General features: G+C 31.3%; 2 protein-coding genes across 3 annotated transcripts in view; both read left to right on the top strand.

Moving 5' to 3' along the window:
• The window catches only part of LOC100244268 (haloacid dehalogenase-like hydrolase domain-containing protein At2g33255), a 47,849-nt gene extending 41,404 nt beyond the window's left edge, over positions 1 to 6,445 (top strand). The window contains exons 4-5 of one of the 2 annotated variants that reach the window (XM_002282453.5): positions 5,082 to 5,216; positions 5,801 to 6,445. In XM_002282453.5, the coding sequence (XP_002282489.2) occupies positions 5,082 to 5,216; positions 5,801 to 5,965 (300 nt within the window). In that variant the 3' untranslated portion in view covers positions 5,966 to 6,445. The remainder of the gene's footprint in view (positions 1 to 5,081; positions 5,217 to 5,800) is intronic. The other variant, XM_059736943.1, reaches the window with a different exon arrangement.
• Positions 6,446 to 17,523: 11,078 nt separating this feature from the next.
• LOC100249433 (probable folate-biopterin transporter 8, chloroplastic) lies at positions 17,524 to 21,417 on the top strand. The gene is made up of 2 exons (XM_002282448.4): positions 17,524 to 18,587; positions 19,818 to 21,417. The coding sequence occupies exons 1-2, from the start codon at positions 18,086 to 18,088 to the stop codon at positions 20,969 to 20,971; spliced, it is 1,656 nt and encodes a 551-aa protein (XP_002282484.1). The 5' UTR covers positions 17,524 to 18,085; the 3' UTR covers positions 20,972 to 21,417.
• The last annotated feature ends 215 nt before the right edge of the window (positions 21,418 to 21,632 follow it).

Genomic DNA, 21,632 nt, shown 5'->3' with positions numbered 1-21,632 from the left:
GTGAGTAGGATATCTCAATTGGCTGTAGCTGTCCTCGCCTTGTCGATTGAAGCTCCTTGATTGTAGGCATCGGATTTGAAATTTGAATTAATGGATTGATTGGCAGATTTGAATTTTGAATTGGTGGACTGATATTTGAATTTGAATTTGGAGTTTCTCCAAGAGAAAATTCAGGTGAATTTTGAATTTGAATTGGCAGATTTGTGATCAGATTTTTAGTGGATGGACCTGGACAGCATTCAGTTGAAATTTGAATTTGAATTTGAATTGGCTGAGTTGTGGCTGGATTTTCAGTTGACAAATCTGGACAGATTTGAATTGGAAAAACTGACTCTGAATTGACAGAATTTGTTGGACGAAAATCAGGAGAAAATTCCCAAAAATACTCTCATAACCCCAAGTTTGAATTTGAATCAGCACTAGAAGACGAATTCAAAGAATCCCAAAAAAATATCTGCTGCATGTATATTCTCCCCTTGAAGATAGTTTTTGGTAAAAAACAGTTGGTTTTCAAAAAATGTAACATCCCTAGACACAAAATACTTTCTTTTTTTTCTGGTGAATAACACCAATAACCCTTTTGTGTAGTTGAATACCCGAGAAAAATACACTTATAAGAATGAGGATCAAGTTTGCTTTAGTTTGGATCGAGATTATGGACAAAAGAAGTACAACAAAAAATTTTAAAGTCCAAGTTTGAAAAATACCGTGAATCTGGGTATGACTCAGAAAGACAATTTGATGGTGTTTGGAACTTCAGAACATGAGATGGCATCCGATTTCTTAAATAACATGCAGTTAACACAACATCTGTAACATCCCACATTGGATAGGGGGGAAAGTTCCTAACGCTATATAAGTATGGACTTCTATTAACCCTGTAGACATGTTTTAAAGCTGTGTGAACCCTTTTGTGTCCAAAGCGGACAATATCTACACGGTTGGGAGCGGGTCATTACAAATGGTATCAGAGTCGATCTCTGACCTTAGTGTGGGGATTTGTTTGGCCCCGCAATCCCATGGGACACAACGAGGACGTTGTGTCTGCATTGGGGGGGGGTTTGTAACATCTCACATCAAATAAGGGGGAAAGTTTCTGACGCTATATAAGTATGAATTTCTCTTAGCCCTGTAGACGCGTTTTAAAGTCGTGAGGGCCCCTTTGGGTCAAAAGTGGACAATATCTACACGGTTGGGAGCGGGTCGTTATAGCATTCCCCAAAAAACGTGTTGAAACATTGGATGTGAATAGTAAAGAACGAGCAACCTCTAAAAGATGGTGGTTTTTTCTTTAAGAAATACCGTTTTGCTATGGTGTGCTAACACAAGAGCTGTGATGTATAATTCCATGTTTTATGAGAAAATCCCCAAGGATCGAACTAAAATATTCTGTACCATTATCGGTATGGATCATTTTAATACTTTCATTGTATTAGGTTTTTATCATTGAATGAAAATTTTGAAAAACAATCCCAACTTTAGATTTTTCCTTTAAAAGATACACCCAACAAACATGTGTGTGATCATTTGTGAAAGTAACAACCATCTTTTATTGGTAAGACTTAAAATGTGTGAAGGTCCCCAAATATCACTGTAAATCAATATGAAAGGTTTCAAAGCACAATATGGTTGGGAAGGAAAGAAAACACGTTTATGCTTAGCTAACTGACACACTTCACATTGAAATGAATAATGTTTTTGAAATAATGAAGGAAAATATTTCAAATAAACAAAACTTAGATGTCCTAGTCAACAATGCAATAACATTATTTGTTGAGATCTAGAAAGAGAAGAATTTCCTACAGTCAATTGAACATGACCACCCATAGAAGATGCACTCTCAAAATGGTAAAGACCATCAAATTCCCTAGCACTGCCAATCCTCTTCCTCGAAATCTGGTCCTAGAAAACACAAACAGAATGAGAGAAATTTACTACACAATTCAAATCCTTTGTAATTTTGCTAATTGACAAAAGATTGCATGACAAGTTAAGCACATGAAGGACTGCCTGAAGGCTAATATTAGGATTGATTTTAACAACTCCAACACCAGCAACAACTGAAAAAGAACCATCCGCAATTTTTACTTGATGATTACCAAGACTCGGTGCATATGTCGTGAACATTGTTCACATCTAGTCATATCGTCTGTTGCCCCACAATCAATGATCCACCTTTTTCCGTAAGACCACCAAACGCAGTCATAATGATACCATTTTTTGCCATAAGTGATGTTGAGGACGACGATGAAGCAAATAATATCTTTCGAATTTGCTCTAATTGCTCTTCAGAGAAAACAGTGGATATTTCAGAGGTAGCCTTTGTCTTAGATTCAATCATCACCTAAAATCCTTTACCATCATGGCCATGAGATCGGCTTGGAGTCCAGTGGGTTTGCCATGCAATTTCCAACAGGTATCTTTGGTGTGGTTTGGTTTCTGACAATGGTCACACCATTTTTTATTCCCTCTGGACTCAGCACGGTTATTTGAACCACGAGCAGCCAATGTTGAGGTTTCAATGGTCGAAATTGTTGAGCCTCCTAGCGTAACACGTCGACGACACTCCTCACGTCTTATTTCAACAAAAATCTCTTCAATTTGAGGCAATGGTTTGATCCCCAATAGTCTTCCTCTAACATCATCCAACCCTTTATTGAGGCCAGCAAGAAAATCATATATCCGATCACTCTCCACCATATTTCGATATAGTATAGCATCATCTGGGTCTTTCCATGCTGGCGAGTTGAAAAGATCCAATTCCTGCCATAGTTTGGTCAAATCAATGTAGTATTGAGTCACATCATACTCCTCTTGCCTCAGATTTCTAGTTTTATTGCGGAGCTCAAACATTTGAGATGAACTCTCAAGCTCTGAGTAAGCTAATGTCACCGCGTCCCAAATCCTTTTAGCCTTGGGAATGAGGATATACGTATTAGCAATGTTATCTTCCATGGAATGAATTAACCAAGCCATGACCATTGAATTTTGAGCCTCCCAACTTGGATAGGAAGGATCATTTGTGCTTGGTTTTTTAATTGTGCCATCCAAATAGCCTAGTTCTGATACCATGAAAAAAAAACTAATAAAAGGATAGAAACAATCTCAAGCACTGCATTTTATTCATCAAAACCATAAAACCAACAATTTGCAATGATCTGCCCTTTTAATTATACTATTCTACTAAATTGGCAGATAAGAATAAAAACTAACTTCCTAAAAAATAGGAAGCACCCTTCATTCTCTCATCTGCCTAAACAATAAAAAACAATAAGTATGCTAACATAATAATATAATTTATGATATTTTATAATAATAAAAGGTGATATTTGAAAATGCATTTTAATGCTAAAATGATAATTTTTTGAATTTGAAAATAAATTTAATACTAAAATGATAATTTATCTACTTTATAATATATGTATAATTATTATATTTGTATTTAATTCATGATTTTTGGATTTCTATAATAAATTAATTAGAATTTGAAAATAAATAATTAAAATTGATGTATTTATTAAACCTTATTTTAATATTTTATTTTTACAATATATAAAATGTAGGCCATAATATTAAGTGAAAGCATGTTAGCCCAGTGGTGCATGGGTTGATTTTTGAACTTGAAAGACCAAGTTCAAACCTCCTGGCCAGCATTTTGCTGGCTTTGACCGTTTTGACCCACTGAAAAATCTTTGACCTGTGCTTTGACCCACCAAAAAATGATTTTGTATATATCCTGATTTTTTAAATCTTCCAAAACTTTGTATAACATTTGCATAGGAAAATAGTTTTATATACCATATTTTTCATCATTTGAACTTGAACCCCCATCCCATAATATTGAGAAGGTTGGTCATAAACCATGTAATAAGGTGATAAATGTTAACCACATTTGATGAGTCACTATGTTGAGTCTTTATAGTCATGGACTCAATTGAACTTCAATATGAAACTCATATTAAAATTAAACTAATAATTTAAATTATTCAAAAAACTTCAACCAAAGTCCCAAAATTATAAAATTTTGAGAGAAATAAAAAATAAAATTAGAACAATATAAAATGAAAGAGGCTTTCAATTGAATTGTGGATGAAATGGAATGAGAATGAGGTATTGATAGGAGTTTTACTCTACACAGTTTCTTTTGTGTTCGATGAATTAACAGTGTATCCTTATGAATTAGAAGTGTGTAGAAGATGGCTGCTAACTTCTGTTTTAGAGTGTGTGGGTTTCCACTAAGGAACAGGCCTCATCTGTCCACCCAAGCTGGAATTGACTTTGATAATTTCTGATTGTATTCTGTGTGGTCATCCACATTCTTCACTTTCAAATTGTTAATGGTGCTGGAGACTGACCAAATTTCAATTATTGATCCATTATACTACATTGAGCCCCTCATGAGTGCAAGCCCTTTAATTCTACAACTGGCATTTTAACTTGTGAACTTGATGAGTTGGAAAACATTTTTGATGTGGAACACTGGTGGCCAGTAGACATGGCATAGATGTCCTGATGTGGCAATGGGGCTGGGTTTCCTCATGGAGAGAGAGAGAGAGAGAGAGAGAATGTGAATATTTGTTTGCATGCTCATTAGGGTGCATTGGCGCACACACATTTAGGATCCCATAATTGAATTTCTGATGGAAAGTTAATAAATTGACTGGGTCCATCAGTCCCAATGATTTTGAACTTATTGTTTTTTTTTTAAGTCAAAATCTCAGTGTGGTTACAAGCTTTTACAAAGTCAGTTTTTTCCAAAGGGATCCATTAGACTTTTCCTCTTTATCTGTGTTGTTAAAGGGAGACAAGTTAATATTCCTCTGTACAAGAATGGACTTTATTATAGCCAATCACTGCCACAAATGTTCATGTCCTAGGAGTGTCACAGCATGAACGCTGCTTTTTAGAAGTTTCTGTGCTACTCAGTGAATTATTTTATCTATTTGAACATTATCCTTTGTTGTTTTCCATTGGTATTCACTTGTACACAGCATAGTTCTTTCCTCTCAAATTGGTCTTTTTAAAATCTTTTCCATGTGAATATTAGATTTTGATATTTATTGTAATAACTGTCATTCTAGATGGCATTTTCTCCGGCGCTAAGCAGAGAATTTCGTCCCTATAAACCAGACCCAGCTCCACTACTACATATCTGTTCTACTTGGGAAGTTCAACCCTATGAAGTAATAATGGTTGGTGATAGCCTTAAAGATGATGTGAGTTCTTCTTCTTGAATCATTTTTAAAATAATGTTTCCGATGCATCAGCAAGTGCTGGTTTCTACTGTTCAGTTCTTATACCTGAATTAGAAACCCTGATACAAGCTTTGTGCAGTTCTCAGTTGTTATGCATAGCACACAATAAATGACCCCTGCTTAGATATTTGTATGCTAAAAAAAGGACCATCTGATTTCTCCATGTTATTCAAGTGACAGAAAATTGTTCTTTTTTGGGCTTACTTTTAGGTGTAATAAATATGTGATCTCTAGATTACTTCTATGGTATCATCCAATTTGCCACTTAATTACATGGCATTCTCATGTGATCTCTAGATTACTTCTATGGTGTCATCCAATTTGCCACTTAATTATATGGCATTCTCTCTCTTTTTGTGTGTGGATATTATTTCCACAATATAAAATAGACTGTGCTCTTACCTTTGCTAACCTTTATGCATGTTTTACCTGCTCACATCCATGGTCTGTTATATTCTCGATGTACTCGAGGTGTTTCCTTTGAACTATAATTCACTGTGCTAAATGGAGTATGCTTGGCTCTAATCATTACCTGGTCCTTACAGGTGGGTTGTGGTAAACAAGCAGGATCATTTACATGCTTGCTTGATGAAACAGGGAAGTACAGTTCTGATGATATGGCCAGTGCAGAACTAAAACCCAATTTCAAGGTATCTTCCCTTACCCAACTTCAATCACTATTGGAAGCAAATTTTGACCTGATACCATGATCCTCAAATCCTTGTATAATATCATATTGGCGCTTAGTGGGACCATGCTGAGGTTATGCTTCATCCAAATATAATGCTGGTTTAAGTTTCTACAAGTACTAGGATAAGTTTCCCATGAACTATATTAATCAGTCTTTTAAGCAGAAGAAAACAGTTGGTTCCTGGAATGGCCAAGCATCATGGGAACTTGGTTTTCCGAGGGAAAGAGATACTTGTGGAGACAATGGTCAACACACATATTGGCTTTGGTATTGTAGAATAGGTTGGTTCAGCTGCTCGTATCACGTTGATGTGGTTGCTTAAGATCGTTATTGTACTTACAGAGATGCCTCTTAGTCCGATTCAACCCCTTTTGGGACGGTTCCATTTAATGCACAAAACTTATTATTATTTCTGTAGCCCATTACAAAAGACAAATAGTAAATGCAGTTAGTGGTAGGCAGGCTTCAAAAAATCAATGATGGTAGCCGAAATTTCAAGGATTTTTTCGATTATTGGCAGGCAGCAACGTGGGGATAGTCGGTTGGGCCGAAAGTCAGCGATTTCTTTCTGATTTAATGGGCGTTTTGCCCATTTTATCGGATATATATTTTTAAATGGGCAAGTAGTTTTGTTTTATTTTTTATATTTTATATTATTATTTTATTTTATATCATCATTTTATATTTTATTTTTTACTTTTCATATTGGTTTAATTCTTATTTATTTTTAAAAAAAGATTAAAAAAAAAAACTTATCCACAAATAAGTGAATTATTAAAACAATTAATGAAAATAATTTTAAATATTTATTTAAATATTAAATAAAAACTAAATTTTATAAGATAAATTATGAATACAAATTGTCAAACAAAAAAAAATGGAACAAAATTATTAATGAAGCTTTTAAAATAAACTTTCAAATATAATATCTTATAAATCTTATTTAAAATTTTTGAATGAGATGAACTTATTATCATTTTGAAAACTTTTTAACTATGAATAACACTAAACAAAGATGGTTTTCATTTAGAAAGATTTTTCATTTATTTTATACAAGAGTAAAATCGATTTAGGCACTTGAATGATTTTAGATGCTTAAGTAAAAATGAAATACATATTCCTAGTGCACAAATGACCTTATAAAGAGATTTTAGAAAATAGGTCTTAATTGATATTCTTTTTGAGGTCTTCTCCTTAATTTGCCTGTAACTTGATTTATTTTTATGATTATTACTTTCAAAATCATCTTACCTAAACACACATAGGATAAATCATTAATTTGAAATCTTATTTTGTTATCATAAAAAAACCGAGTAATACCAAACCTTGGTTTCATAATAGTTTTTAATTTTTTAAAATAAATTAATATAAATATATTTAAAAATTTAAGATACTTCTAGTAAAAGACTAGATAAATTTAGATTGAGAAATAAAAATTTGACTAATTTAAGTTAAATTTTTAATATAGATGTTTTTTTAGATAAAATTTTAACTATTTTATAAATATACCATATTTTAATTTTTTAACTATTTAAATATAATATGTTTTCAATGAAATAAAATCTCTACCTACATCAATATTAATTTATACTTGATTGCATAAATATTATTTTATTAAAATTCAAGAATGATAGAGACGAAAACTTGTTTTTTTCTTTTTCTTCACCGTGAAAAATGATGGTATATAAATAGGAAAGATGGCAACAACTTGCCACAGAAAATTCCTTAATTCTAGGACATAAAGATATCCTTAAAACTAAGGAATTAAGGACATAAAGATATCATATATATGTAAAACTTAAATACAAAAATGAGATTTGGAATTAAGTCATATTTCTTTATTTAAAAGGAGATAAATAGATCAACTAATCCCTATTTAATAGGGATTTTATTCTTTGAATTTCTAAACTTCCCCTAAAGCTATGGAATAAATGTCTATCATTCTCCATTTGGAAATCAAGTCCTCAAACTTCACCCTTGGAAAAGCTTTTGTGAAAATATCAGCTACTTTGAAGACTAGTTGGAGTATGAATCAAATTGAGTTCCCTTTTTCAATCTTTTCTTTGATGAAGTAATGATTTATTTCAACATGTTTGGCTCTGTCATGATGAACCAGATTCTTTGCAATGTTGATTGTGGCTAGATTGTCACAACAAACACTCATTACTCTATCAACTTCAATTCTCAATTCTTCAAGCAATCTTTTCAACCATATTTCTTCATAAATACCTTGAACAAGAGCCTTGAACCTTGCCTCAACACTACTTTCTACAATAGATTGCTTCTTACTTTGCCAAGTTACAAAATTCCCCCAAGCATACGTGTAGTAGTAGGTAGTAGACCTTCTATCTTCAATGGGCCTTGTCAAATCAACATTAGAGTAGACTTCAATCCCTTCGTTGGTTCCCTTCCTAAAGTAGAGACCTTTTCCTAGTGTCATCTTTAAATACCATAGAATTTGATACACGACTTCAAGGTGCTCTTCATTAGGATTGTTCATATTTTGACTTATGACACTTACTAAAAAACCAATATCAGGTTGTGTTTGGGAAAGATAAATGAGTTTCCTTACAAGTCGTTGATACCTTCTTTTGTCAACTGGGGGGCTTTCTATCATTAGTCCGGCTTTGTAGTTTGATTCCATAGGAGTATATGAAGGGTTGCATCTTAGCATCCTTGTTTCCTTTAGTAAATCCATAACCTATTTTCGTCGAGAAACCACAATACCTTTCTTTGAGTGAGCCACTTCCATGCCTAGGAAATATTAAAGAGGTCTTAGGTCTTTTATTTCAAACTCATTAGCTAATACTTCCTTCAACTTATCCATTTCATTTGTATGATTCCTTGTCAAGATAATATCATCAACATAGACAATAAGAATAGTAATCTTCCCATTCAAGGAATGTTTGATGAATAGAGTATGATCTGTCTAGCCTTGTATGTACCCATGTTTCTTAACCACCTTAGTAAACCTATCAAACCATGCCCTGGGAGATTGTTTAAGTCCATATAAGGATTTCTAAAGTTTACAAACCTTACCAACATTGGATTTATTCTAAAATCTTGGAAGGATTTCCATATAGACTTCATCTTCTAGATATCTATTGAGAAAGCATTCTTGACATTCAATTATTGAAGAGTCCAATCTAAATTGATTGGTAAAGACAACAGTACTCTCTCGGTATTAAATTTGGCAATAGGGGGAAATGTCTTTTGGTAGTTTATGCCATAGGTTTGAGTGAATCTCTTGGCTCAGATTGTGAGGTTGAAGGGATAGGTTGTTTAGGAACAATTTCAAGAATTTCATATAAGATAGGTTGAGGTATATTAGGTACAGGTTGGTTAACCAAAGCACTAGGTTCAATTCTAGGAACTTCTTGAAACCAAAAATCACATTCTTGTATGTTCCCCCCTTGAATGTTATTTTTGGTGAAAAATGGTTGATTTTCAAAGAGTGTGACATCCAAGGTGACATAAAATTTCTTGGTAGCAAGGAAATAACACCTCTACCCTTTTTGTGTGGGGGAATATCCAAAGAAAAGACATTTGTTGGCTTTAGGGTCAAGTTTGCTCCTATTGTGTTGATGGATATGGACAAAGGCAGTGCATTCAAATATTTTTTGTGGCAAGGTGGACATTATACAGGTATTTGGATAGACTTAAAGGAGTTTTTGGAGAGGTGTTTGAAATTGGAGAGTTCTAGAAGGTATTTTATTGATAAGGTAGGTGGAAGTAAGGATTGATTTGCCCAAAAAATGTTTGGGAACATTCATGGTGAACATAATGTATCTAGCAACTTCTAAAAGGTGTCTGTTTTTTTTCTCGGATATTCTATTTTGTTGAGGAGTATCAACACATGAACTCTGATGTACAACTCTTTGACCCTCAAGATAGTTTCCTAGGTTTGTGTTAAAGTATTCTTGAGCATTGTTAGACAGAAATACCCTAACATTTGCTTAAAACTAGGTTTGGATCATGGTATGGAATTTTTGAAATATAGGACCAACTTCAAATTTTTCTTTCATAAGGTAAACCCGAGTTGTTCTAGTTTGATCATCAACAAATGATACAAACCATGTAGCTCCTGTGATGTTATTGATTCTAGATGGACCCCAATATCACTACGTATGAGAGCAAAAGGATGAGATACTTTGTACCCTTGAATGGGAAGATTAGTTCTTGCATCTTTTGACAATTGACAAATCTCACATTGAAGAAACTTGGCATTGGTATTATTGAGTAAATCAAGAAATAGTTTTTTCAAATACAAAAAATTTGGATGCCCAAGTCTATAGTGCCATAACATAATTGCACTATCATTATTTGAAACATGAAAAGAAATAGGAAAAGAAGCACTGCATGCAACTTGAGTTTGTTCTTTAGGATTATTAGGAACCTCAAGAAGATAAGAGTCCAACACTTTCCTTAGCATTGAGTGCCACTCATCCTCCCCGATTCCAAGTCTTAAAATTCATAGTGTGTTGGATAAAAATTAGTAACGTAATTCAAGTCACATGTAAGGTTACTTATTGACATCAAGTTGTAAATCAAATTTGGAACCAACAAGACAGATTTAAGTGCTAAATATTTAGTAATAACTATTGAATCTATTCCAACCACCTTAGACATAAAACCATTAGCAATACAAATTATAGATTTTTTAGAACATAGGTTGTACATGTGGAATAAATCGGCATTGCTTGTCATATGATTGGAGGTTCCAGAGTCAATTATCCGATGGTTATTCTTCTCCTTTTGGGAGTTCAAGGCCATTGAAAATTTACCTTTATGAGCTACGGATGCTGCTCTCGTCGGAGTTGATTAGGAAGAGGTTGTCTGAATGATCAGTTTTTAAATGATCTCCACTTGTTTCCTGTTGAAAAAAGTGGAGCTATTGGATGTTTGGTGCTCTTGCTCTTCCCCCAAGTTAGCTACTAGACCTTGACCTTCTTTGGATGAGCTGTGAGGTTTCCAATCCATTAGTTTGTCATATATTTGTCAACAACAGTCCTTCGTACGCCCATGTTTATGGTATGATGACACTAAGGCCTGCCATTCTTCTTTTGCTTGTTGTCATAGGCAGATTGATTTGAACCATGAGTAGTGAAAGCCAAACTCTCACTAGATGTCAAGGAGGAGCTTTTTCCCAGTTTTACTTTCTACCTACTTTCTTACCTTCTTGCCTCAAAGCATGCCTCTCGGATGGAAGGAAAAGGTTTTGGTTCGAGAATTTGTCCTCTAACTTCATCCGGATTGTTATTGAGTCCAAACAGGAACTTGAAGACTTTCTCCTTCTCAACAATTGTCTTTTATTTTCGATAACAGTCTGGACATCCAAGTTTATTCTCATCAAATAGGTCTAGGTGTTGCCAACACCTACTAAGTCCATTGAAATACTGTGTGACTGTGAGTTCTCTCTATTTAAGATCATTAAGGATTCCTCTTATCTCAAATAACTTGGATGTATTCTCTTTGTCCAAGTAGGTTTAACTTTGCAGCATCCTAGATTTCCTTAGTTGTCTCATAAAATATGAAGTCTTCATTGATTTTATTGGTCATGGAGTTTATAAGCTAAGACATGACCATGCTATTTTTTGATTTCCACGTCTTGGAACTTCGAATCTTTAAGTGAAGGCGTGGTGACCGCTCCGATGAAGTAATCATCTTTTCCTTTTCCACACAAACATAATTACTAACTTCAACCATTATAATTCTAGCCATTGAGTTTGCGTCCAGTGATCGGAAGAACAGTAGTCTCCGAACCACCATGATTATTGGATTGTATGATTTCTTGACCAAAGGTTACTTCAGAAAAGGATTCTTGCCTCTTCGTCGCCATGTCGTATTTCACATTTGAGTTTCCAGAGAAAAAATGACAATGAAGGCTAGGAAGGGTTATAAGGCAGTGCAGGAACATAAAATTTGATCGTCAATGAAAAGGCTATAATAAGAAATGCTTTGTTTTTGGATTAAAAAACAAAGCAGATTTTTTTTTTTCTTTAGAAAACAAATTTTTGCAGGTTCTTAAACAACTAGCGATGAAGGCTTGAGAAAAAAAAAATTGAAACCCTAAGAAGCCAAATTTGACTTTGATACCATCAAGAATGTTAGAGAGAGAAGATTTATTTATTTATTTTTTCTTATTCTTCATCGTGAAAAATGATAATACAACCTGCCATAGAGAATGTAAGATTTAGAATTAATCCATATCTCTTTATTTAAAATGAGATAAACAGGTCAACTAATCCCTATTTAATAAGGATTTTATTCTTTGAATTCCTACAAAAATGTCTAAAAAAATTTCCCCCTTATGTTTACTATTTAGTATAAACTTTTAAAATAAATATTTCTTATAAGCACACATGATGTTATTACCTAATATCATAAATATTTTTCCTTCATGGTAGGGAGATATATTTATGGAGTTGGGAATTTAATATATGCTTTTAAAATTCATATTTCTAATTAGCATATATGATGTTATCTAACATATATTTTAATCCTAAAAAAAAAAAAAAGAATAATCTTAAACATATAAACATTTTAAAAATTCATATTTCTTATTAGTAGTAGGATCTCGATAATTGATTTATTTTCTTAATTTTTTTTTTTGACAAAATCTTATTTTTTAAAAAATATAATTTCTTGATAAGAAACCTTTTTTGCAATAAAATTTGAATTTTTTTTCTCAAACCCTGTCTTATTATTATTATTTTTAAATCTTAATCTTTTATTTTTTATTTTTTATTTTCCTTAAATCTTCACAAATGTTTTTCAAATAAAATAGATATTGAAATAAAAAAGAAAAAACAAAATTGGGTCATGGTTATTTTTTTTTAGAGGCTGTTATTATAATATTTTATTTTTAACAATTCCAACTTGAAATTTAATTAATTTAGGGTTTTTTTTTCGTTTCTTTTAAATGTTTTGGAATTTTTTGTCTGAAAAAAAAAAAAAAAAAACTTTTGGAAGCCTATGAAATGTCTCACGATGATATGTATCTACTAATTAGTCGTATAGAGAAGACCGTTAACTAGTATGTGGAGAATGTAGATGGTACATTGAAAAATTATTCATGCATACTACTCGAGCACTCACATTCTAACTTAATGAGTTTTTTAATTTCTTCAAATATTTTCACTAGTCAAAGAAATTTCAAATGAAGGGAAATTTAATGGGTGTCTGATTTTTTAGCTTTTTGTTGATAGCAATTTACTTTCAGACTATACGTTATTTGTTTTTTTACTTTTTCATGACTTATTACCAACTTTTTATTGAATAAAAAAAGTCAAATATTTTGATTTTTTCTAAATGGAAAAAAGTAATATGTTGATTTTTCTTTATTTTTTAATGTTTAATTAAAATAAAATATTATAAAAAATAAATAATTTAATACTTAATACTATTAAACATTAAATTTCTATTTAGAGTAAAGTAAAAAAAACAAACACCAACTTAGTGGGTGTCTAGTAAACCAGCTTAACAACTTAATTTAAGTTATTAAGTAAATTAAATATATATGGTAAAATAATTTAATAGCATGACTTAAATAAAAAACAATTTTAAGTAATAAGTAAAAATAATTAATTTATTTTTAAGTTCATATTTTTATTGTCATTTGCTCTAATTACCTCCACGATTTCTTTTACTACTTTATAACCTACATTGTTATTTGACCGTATTTACCCTAGTTATAATTTATAAAATAAATATGTTGATGATTTAGAATAAATTTTAAGTTTTGTTTATCAAACAACATTAATACTTAAAATAAAAATTAAATAATAAGTTTTAAGTTAATAACTTAATTATAATTTAACTTAAAATCAACTTAAATCATTAAATAATAAGTATTAAGTTATACGAAGCACCCTCTTAAGGTATTTCTTAATAAGTATACTAGTTTTTAAAAATTAGTTAGAACAAAAAAATTGAGCTAATTAATACCAAATTTTCTTGAACCAAAATTGGTTTAGAATAGCTATATTAGTTTCTTCTTTATTAATAAGTACATTTTTTTTTCCAAATTTTCTTATTAAGCAAATGAACTTCAAATCAAGTAATAATAAACACTTTTTATTTCTTAATGAGATTAATAAATTTTAAAAATAATTTAAAACTTAAGAATCAAGTTGATTGACACCAAAAAATTTATTTCTTAATGTGTATGGGCCCAACTCTTTGACACTTTTGTTTGGAGCTGGGATGCACCATGTAGAGGGCAGGAACTTTCTCACTGGAAGACCAAACTGACGGCCTTTAAAGAGCGGGAAAACCCTAGGGTTTAGGGATGGTGGTGGACAGCTCATAGGAGGTATCACATTCTTTCTCTCTTTGTTTGCTTGTTTTATTTTTTTATAATTCTTGTATTGTTTTTGGTAAGAAAGTGAGGTTGTTTGTATCCTCGGAAAGCCTTTCTTGGGATTGATTTGCCATGAGCTATTGCGGTACACTTCCCCATCCTCATCTCTTTACTTTGTCCAGAAAAATTTCTTTTAAATAATCTAAAAAATTTGTTTTTAGCAAATAAAGAAGTCTAAAAAAAAATCATTTTCTAATTATTTAATTAAAAGGGTCATTAAAAACATAATTTTAGAAATCTACTCCTTTATCCTTTTTTTTTTACCTCATTTTAATAAAAATACCCTTATTTTTTCTTATAAAAATAATTATTTTTTTAAATATATATGTAAATACTTAAAATAATTAAGGACATTTATGTTAAAAATGGGTTACTTTTTAAACAAAAATATGGAAGGGATTAAATTGAGAATTATTTCATCTCTTTTAACCAATTAATTATTTTTAATTCTAATAAAACAACCTATAATCTTTTTTAGTAAATAAAACATTCTAGAAAATTAACTTTAAAATAAAATAAAATAGCATCGAAAAATTTCCTTTTAGTAAATAAAACAGCCCAGAAAATTGAAAAAAGTTTGGGGGGGTCTTTCTAATGAAATTGTATAACTTTTTTTAAGTTAAATTTATTTGTAAAATATCTTTTTAATGAAATTAAATGATTTTTTTTCTCTTAATTGGGATTGGAAATGATTTTATAAATGGTGGTTGTTAAGAATTATTTTCTTAATAAGAATCGGATGGGAATCATTTTCGTGAATTAAAGTTTTGGAAATCATTTTCTTAATCAATTGGATAGGAACATTCTTATAAATGAATTTGTAAAATATATTTTTTTAGTAATTTATAAAAGCCACATGTTTTTTAAATAAAATTTTGAATTGAATTTTTCCTTTTAAATAAATTAGTAACAACCCTTTCCTTTGCGAAAATCACTTCTTCAAAATATAATAATAATACATTTGACAGTAATTTTGGTCTTTTTAACACTTAAAAAGTTTTATTTTTTAAGTATTAGAAATGGTAAAAACACTTTTCAAAATTATTGTCAAACATACTCTGATATTTATAAGTATTTATAAGTGTAAATCTTGTTTTCAATAAAATAATAAGAAAATCTCTTCTTTTGTAAATTAATTGGAAAATCCCTTTTTGTAAATAAATTTGACAATTTTTTTTCTAGATAAATTCGTAAAAATAATTTTTCTAATAAATTTGTCAAATTTTTTTTTTGAATACCTTGTAGAAAATTTTCCAAAATCAAAATATTCCATGAAAATAAATATGTAAAGACTCGTCATTTTCCTAACAAAAAAAAAAAAAAAACCATTTCTTATAAACAAAATCAAATTGCATCGTTTTTTTTTAAGTAAAATTGTATCTAATAAAATTCTTTTAAAAAAACCATTTCTTATAAACAAAATCAAATTGCATCGTTTTTTTTTAAGTAAAATTGTATCTAATAAAATTCTTTTTAATGAAAGACGAGCAAAGGTCTCTAGAAACAAAGTTAAATGTGAATAAAACTCAAATCTTTTATTATTAAATTAAAAGCTTATAGCTAAATAAATTGAAATCATTAATCTAAAATTATTTTTAATATAAATAGATTCTTTCTATTTTTAAAAAAAAAATTATGTTATGATATTTGAACAATAAAACTATTTTTTTTCTAATTAATCTAATAAATCATTTTGTGCAATTCTTTGATTATTTATGCAGTATATTCTTGTAACTTTTTATTTTTATTTTTATCTTGTTGTATATTTGCATCATATTTTTTCAGTATCTATGATTAATTAGTCATTTTTGGTATTTGTAAATTCTTTCATTTGGCTTAATAGAGATTGTAGGTAGGTATATAAAGTTTAGAGAGGGGTTACCACTTATTTATTATAATGGTCTTGATAGGTAACTTAATTTCCAAATTTATTTATTGGTTTGTAGATTTGTTTTTTTTTTTTCAAATAAGGAATTACACAAAGTTTTATTTTTTATTTTTTTTCTTTTTGAAATAAATAAAAATAGATGACGACTTCAAACTTTTAAAAAGTTAGTTTTTCACTAATAAAAAAACAAGTTTGTTGGAGACGCATGTGATATTTTTATTCTTTTTATTTTATCAAAATCATTTAAAGAAATATAATCATAATTTTTCATTTCCTTCATTAACCCTTTAAAAAATTAGTTCTAAAATAATCATAATTTATTTGAAATTCTAATTTTATTCTATGAAGTGATAACTAAAGATAAAGAATTTTATTTTAAAAGAAATTCAATTTTAGGGTATAAATCAATTAAAAATAATGTTTGATTTAATATAATTCCTAGACATCAACTAAAATAAATTTTTTAAAAGATTTTAATTTTAGTACATAAAGGAACTAACAATAAAATATTTTAGTTAAAATAAGACATATTTTAATACAAATTTTTTTAATAATAAAAATATTTATTTTACAAAAGATAAATATCAAATAAAAAAGTTATAAAATTTTAAATCCACTTATAATATTTTGTGATAAGTAGTCAAAGTCCTTCCACTAAACAAATTTAGTGCTTTTCAAGTAAAGATTAATTGATTTAAAATTTATGTTTTCAAACCTACCTAAAAGAATGGTTCCCATTTTTTACATATACAAGTGGTTAATTTATTTATTTATTTTTGTCAAACACTCCCTCCTCATGTGCACAATTAAATCATAAATTTTTAATTTTTTTAAATATTCTAAATTAGGATTAAAAATATTACTTTTAGAATAGTGGTTGTCACATTTTTTATGTTATGAAACATTAATTAAAAAATAAATAATATAAAAAATGAATAAAAGTCTTTTACGATGGGATCCCAAATTTGTAAAAATTAATTTTTGTCATTTTTTTGAAATTAAAAAATAATATATTTTTAACATAAATATCATTTGATATTTTAATTATTTATATATATTTTAATTTTAAAAAAGCATTTTTACAAAAGTGGAAAAAAATTGGAGGATTAAATGGTGTTTGTTTTTTTTACTTAATTCTAAAAATAGAATCTTAATGCTTAATAGTACTAAATATTAGATTGTTTGTTTTTATAGTATTTTAGTTTTATTAAGTATTAAAAAGAAAAAAAAATTAATATATTATTTTTTTATTTAAAAAAATTAAAAATTTTGATTTTTTTATTTAATAAAAAATTTATAATAAATAAGTAGATAAACAAAAAACACCATCTTAGTCAACTTAGTTTTATAGACGGAGGATGATTTTCTTCTCTTTTTTATTTTAATCAAATGACCCTTTTCTTTTTCGTCCAATAAAGGAGCAAAAACGAAAAAGAAAAAAGTCTTGGTTGGTAGCTAATAACGTGGGAGCGGGCAAAAGAGGTATAAGCACATGTGTGAGAAGGACATTTGAGTCTAAAAGATGGTGATGATGATGATGGGATTTGTACAAGGACGTATGAGTTCTGACTTCTGAGAGAGTAGGATCCGTGAGTATTGGGGTTGGGTGCTGGCTGGGCCCTTCAGATCTGCAAGAAAACAACGACGACCCACTCCAAGAAACCCACTGCTCTATGCAGAATACCCTCTTCAGCCCTACACTCTTCTAGATACGCCTCCTCTCTTTTATTATATTATTCTTTCCTTTTCTTCTTCTTTGAGGAACCCGGGATCCTCCGTTCTCTTCTTTATTTTTTCGTTTTCCTCATCAGTCTGGGCAATTCCTCTGGCATCGAGTTTCATCTGATTTTTTTGAGTTCTTCTTCTCTAAGGTCTTAACCAAACTTACTATGATTTTCCCATCAATTTCTGTGAGAGCCCCATTAAACCCAATCACCCCGTCAGTCCTTAAACCCCCACCAAAACCCTCTCTGTTTCGCGTGAAGCCTGTCCACTGTTCGAATCATCGTCAGAACCCCAACGCCGTCGATAAATCCGTGAAACTCACGACCCATCTCATACATCCCATCACGGTAGCCACTGAACTAGTGAACAAAAAGCATGGTAAGAAAAACAGTGGAGATGAAGAGAGGAGAGAATCTTCTTCCCAAGTGGGTAGTCGGCAGATGTTGGGTTTATGCGGGTTTGGGTACGGGGTACAAGGTTTCAGGTGTTTTCCATGGCTTGCGCTCAACTTCCACATGGCCCACAATCTTAGACTGGACCCTTCAATGATGCAGATTGTGCAGAACATTGGTAACCTTCCCATGGTGGCCAAGCCTCTGTTTGGAATCTTGTCAGATGCTTTTTACATTGGTGGTGCTCACAGAATCCCTTATATTTTCCTTGGAGGTCAGTCATCATCTTCTATAGACTCTGTTCCATAAATCTTGGCTTTACCTTAGTGGGTTTGACTGTATGCTCTGTTTGGTTGCCGTAAAATGATGAGAAAATGAAGTAAAAATCTCCTCTCTTCCCAGCATATCATAATGTTTTTGGTTTTAGTTTCTTCTATTCTGGAGTTAGATCTTTCATCTATTTGGAAACAGCAGAAGCGAATTTTGTTTTTTCTTATTTGATATCTTTTAATTTTCTCAACAACGAAAGGAAGCATTTCATTGTGTTCAAATTTGGTTCTGTTTAATTTGTTATTATAAGCAAATATTACCGTTGAATTTCCTTGTTGTTTGATCCGCACTCATAGCATATGTTGGTATTTTATATTCTCTTTATTCTTTTTGTCTTCCCTCTATATGGTTTTGCTGTATTGATCCTTTCTCCCACTTTAAATTTTCCTTGATTTGATTTATGTACTAATATTCGAAACTTCCGATGAAGAATGTATAAAATTGAGGTAGCTGCATCAAGCTGTTTCCTCATAAGACAAGGGATTAGTTGTAAAGTGCAAGCAATCTTCTTTCCTTCCCACTTTTTTAATTGCACTTTGCTTTATCCCAAAGTTCAGGGAAAAATAAAAAAATTGTCAGTCCTAATTGCAATGAATTCAATATAGGGAGTCATGTCTGCAACATATTTATGAAAATCAATAGAAGGTGAATTAGAGCCTGTTTGGCAATGATTTTGATTAAAGTGCTTTTGTTTTATAGCATTTTTCAAAAATGATTTTTGGAAGAATCATATATCAAGTGATTCTCCATGTTTTTAGAAGTGGCTTTTAAACTTTTGTTAAACACCTAATTTTTTAGAAAGCACTACTAATTCCATCAAATCTCAAGCGGGCTTTTAATCTTAGTAGCTAAACGGTAATACTTAGAGGACAAAATTCTATAAGAATAATTTTCCTATTCTCTATGTGTTATGAAAATGTTTACTTCTGCCATGGGTGTTTAGTTTGTTTGTGTTTTAGTGTTTGGTTACTGTGCAATGGATTTGAATAAATCTTAAATTGATAAAAGAAATGTAGCAATTGTCATAGACAGAGATCTAGGATTCAGTCTGATGGATAATTTGTAACTTGGTTGTCAAACTAAGAGCTTTGCTTAAAATTGGACATAATGGAGATGTAATAGCTAGGAATTGTTAAATGTGATGAAAGACATTGATGGAAATCAAACTCTTTAGCCTTTTTGCAGATTCTCTCTTGGGGGGCGTTGTCATTGATCCCAGTTGCAGGTGAAGCACTTGCTACTCTTATGCTGTGTGTTCTTCTCAGTAATCTTGGAGCATCCATTACAGAAGTTGCACAGGATGCTCTTGTTGCAGAGTATGGCCAAAAGCATAGAAAGGGTGGCCTCCAATCTTATGCTTTCATGGCTGTGGCTGCTGGTGGAATCCTTGGCAACTTATTTGGTGGATATTTTTTACAAAACACACAAACCAATACAATGTTTCTTGTATTCGCAATTCTACTCCTCTTTCAAGTTGCAGTGTCCTTGACCACGAAAGAGGATTCTCTTGGCTTACCACAACCAGTGGATGAGAATCTTGTTGGGAAATCGATCTTTGAAGGTGTTAGAGAACAGTTCTCTAACCTTGTGACAACAATTAGTGAAGATGGCATCTGTCGCCCTCTTGCTTGGGTTGTAGCTTCTATTGCCATGGTGCCAATTCTGTCAGGGCCCATCTTTTGCTACCAAACACAATGCCTTTGCCTTGATCCTTCAACTATTGGGATGTCTCGAGTGGTTAGTCAGTTGATGCTTCTATCTGCAACTGTACTTTATAATCAGTTCTGGAAAAGGATTCCCATGAGGAAACTGATTGGCACTGTGCAGATTCTGTATGCCTCCTCCCTTCTTCTGGACCTTGTTCTAGTAAGACAGATAAATCTCAGTTTGGGTATTCCAAACCAGGTGTTTGCTCTTTGTTTTTCAGGTGTAGCAGAAACTATTGCACAGTTTAAGCTCCTACCGTTCTCAGTGCTTTTTGCAAGTTTGTGTCCATCAGGTTGTGAAGGATCTCTGACTTCTTTCTTAGCATCAGCATTTTGTTTGTCATCAATATTCAGTGGGGTTTTTGGTGCTGGATTGGCTTCTCTAATTGGAATAACAGGCGGTGACTACTCGAGCCTGCCTGTGGGGATTCTGATACAGTTCCTTGCAGCTTTAGTGCCTTTGGGGTGGATGCACCTTGTACCCATGGTGGACCCAACAGCTGAAAAGGAAAGGAAGAAGGGTACGAGTAAAAGAAGTAGAAGAAATAGAAGGGTTGGAAGAGTAGCTCTTGATTCAATTTATGTTTACCGGCGAGAAAGAGAATACGAGGAGCAGAGGTAAAAGAAGCAGTGTTTTTGGAGGGTGCTGGGTAGAAGAGGCTAAGCACCATTGCCTTATCGTGGCATAAGAGCATAATGTCTACCGTGTTTCTGGTGCAACGTTTAGACAACGCAACACAATGGAAGTTGCTAAGTCAGCCTGCTCTTATATAAGCTCTCGTATAAGATTAAGAGTCCATTTGATAGTAATTTTTGGAAGTATTTCTAATTTTTTTAGTACTTAAAATTTTTTATCTTTTAAGCATTAAAAAGATTAGAAATACTTTCAAAAATTATTGTCAAATACACTCTAAATGAAAGATTGTTTGGGGTTATGACATTAGGCAAGAATGGCTGCTAATGTCCACTGTTCACCTGGGGATGGTGATTTTATTTTATTTGTTTGCAGAGTGTACATTTCTTGTCCATGACTAAATGAAAAAGGGACCCAAGTGTACATTTCATCCATGGTTTTTCTTTCCACCATTTGCGTAAGAGGGGGTTTTAACATAAACCACAGGTCTGTGGTCACAGAGGAGTCATGTTATACATTGTCTTTTCATACTCATACTCAAGAATGATAATTGGACCGGTTAAAGAAAACTTGCATGCAATGCCTTAATTGGTAACTGTTTTTTAAAATAACTTTTTTGATAACTTAAAACAGAGTTGCGACTTTGAAA

Source organism: Vitis vinifera, chromosome 5 (assembly GCF_030704535.1).
Source record: "Vitis vinifera cultivar Pinot Noir 40024 chromosome 5, ASM3070453v1".
Classification (NCBI taxonomy): Eukaryota; Viridiplantae; Streptophyta; class Magnoliopsida; order Vitales; family Vitaceae; genus Vitis; species Vitis vinifera.
The sequence above is the reverse complement of the archived record's forward strand: the minus strand, read 5'-3'. Positions and strand labels throughout refer to the sequence as shown.

Coding starts and splice junctions, on each gene's coding strand:
- LOC100249433 (XM_002282448.4), top strand. CDS start 18,086: ATGATTTTCCCATCAATTTCTGTGAGAGCCCCATTAAACCCAATCACC. Junction 18,588..19,817: donor CCCTTATATTTTCCTTGGAG/GTCAGTCATCAT, acceptor CAAACTCTTTAG/CCTTTTTGCAGATTCTCTCT.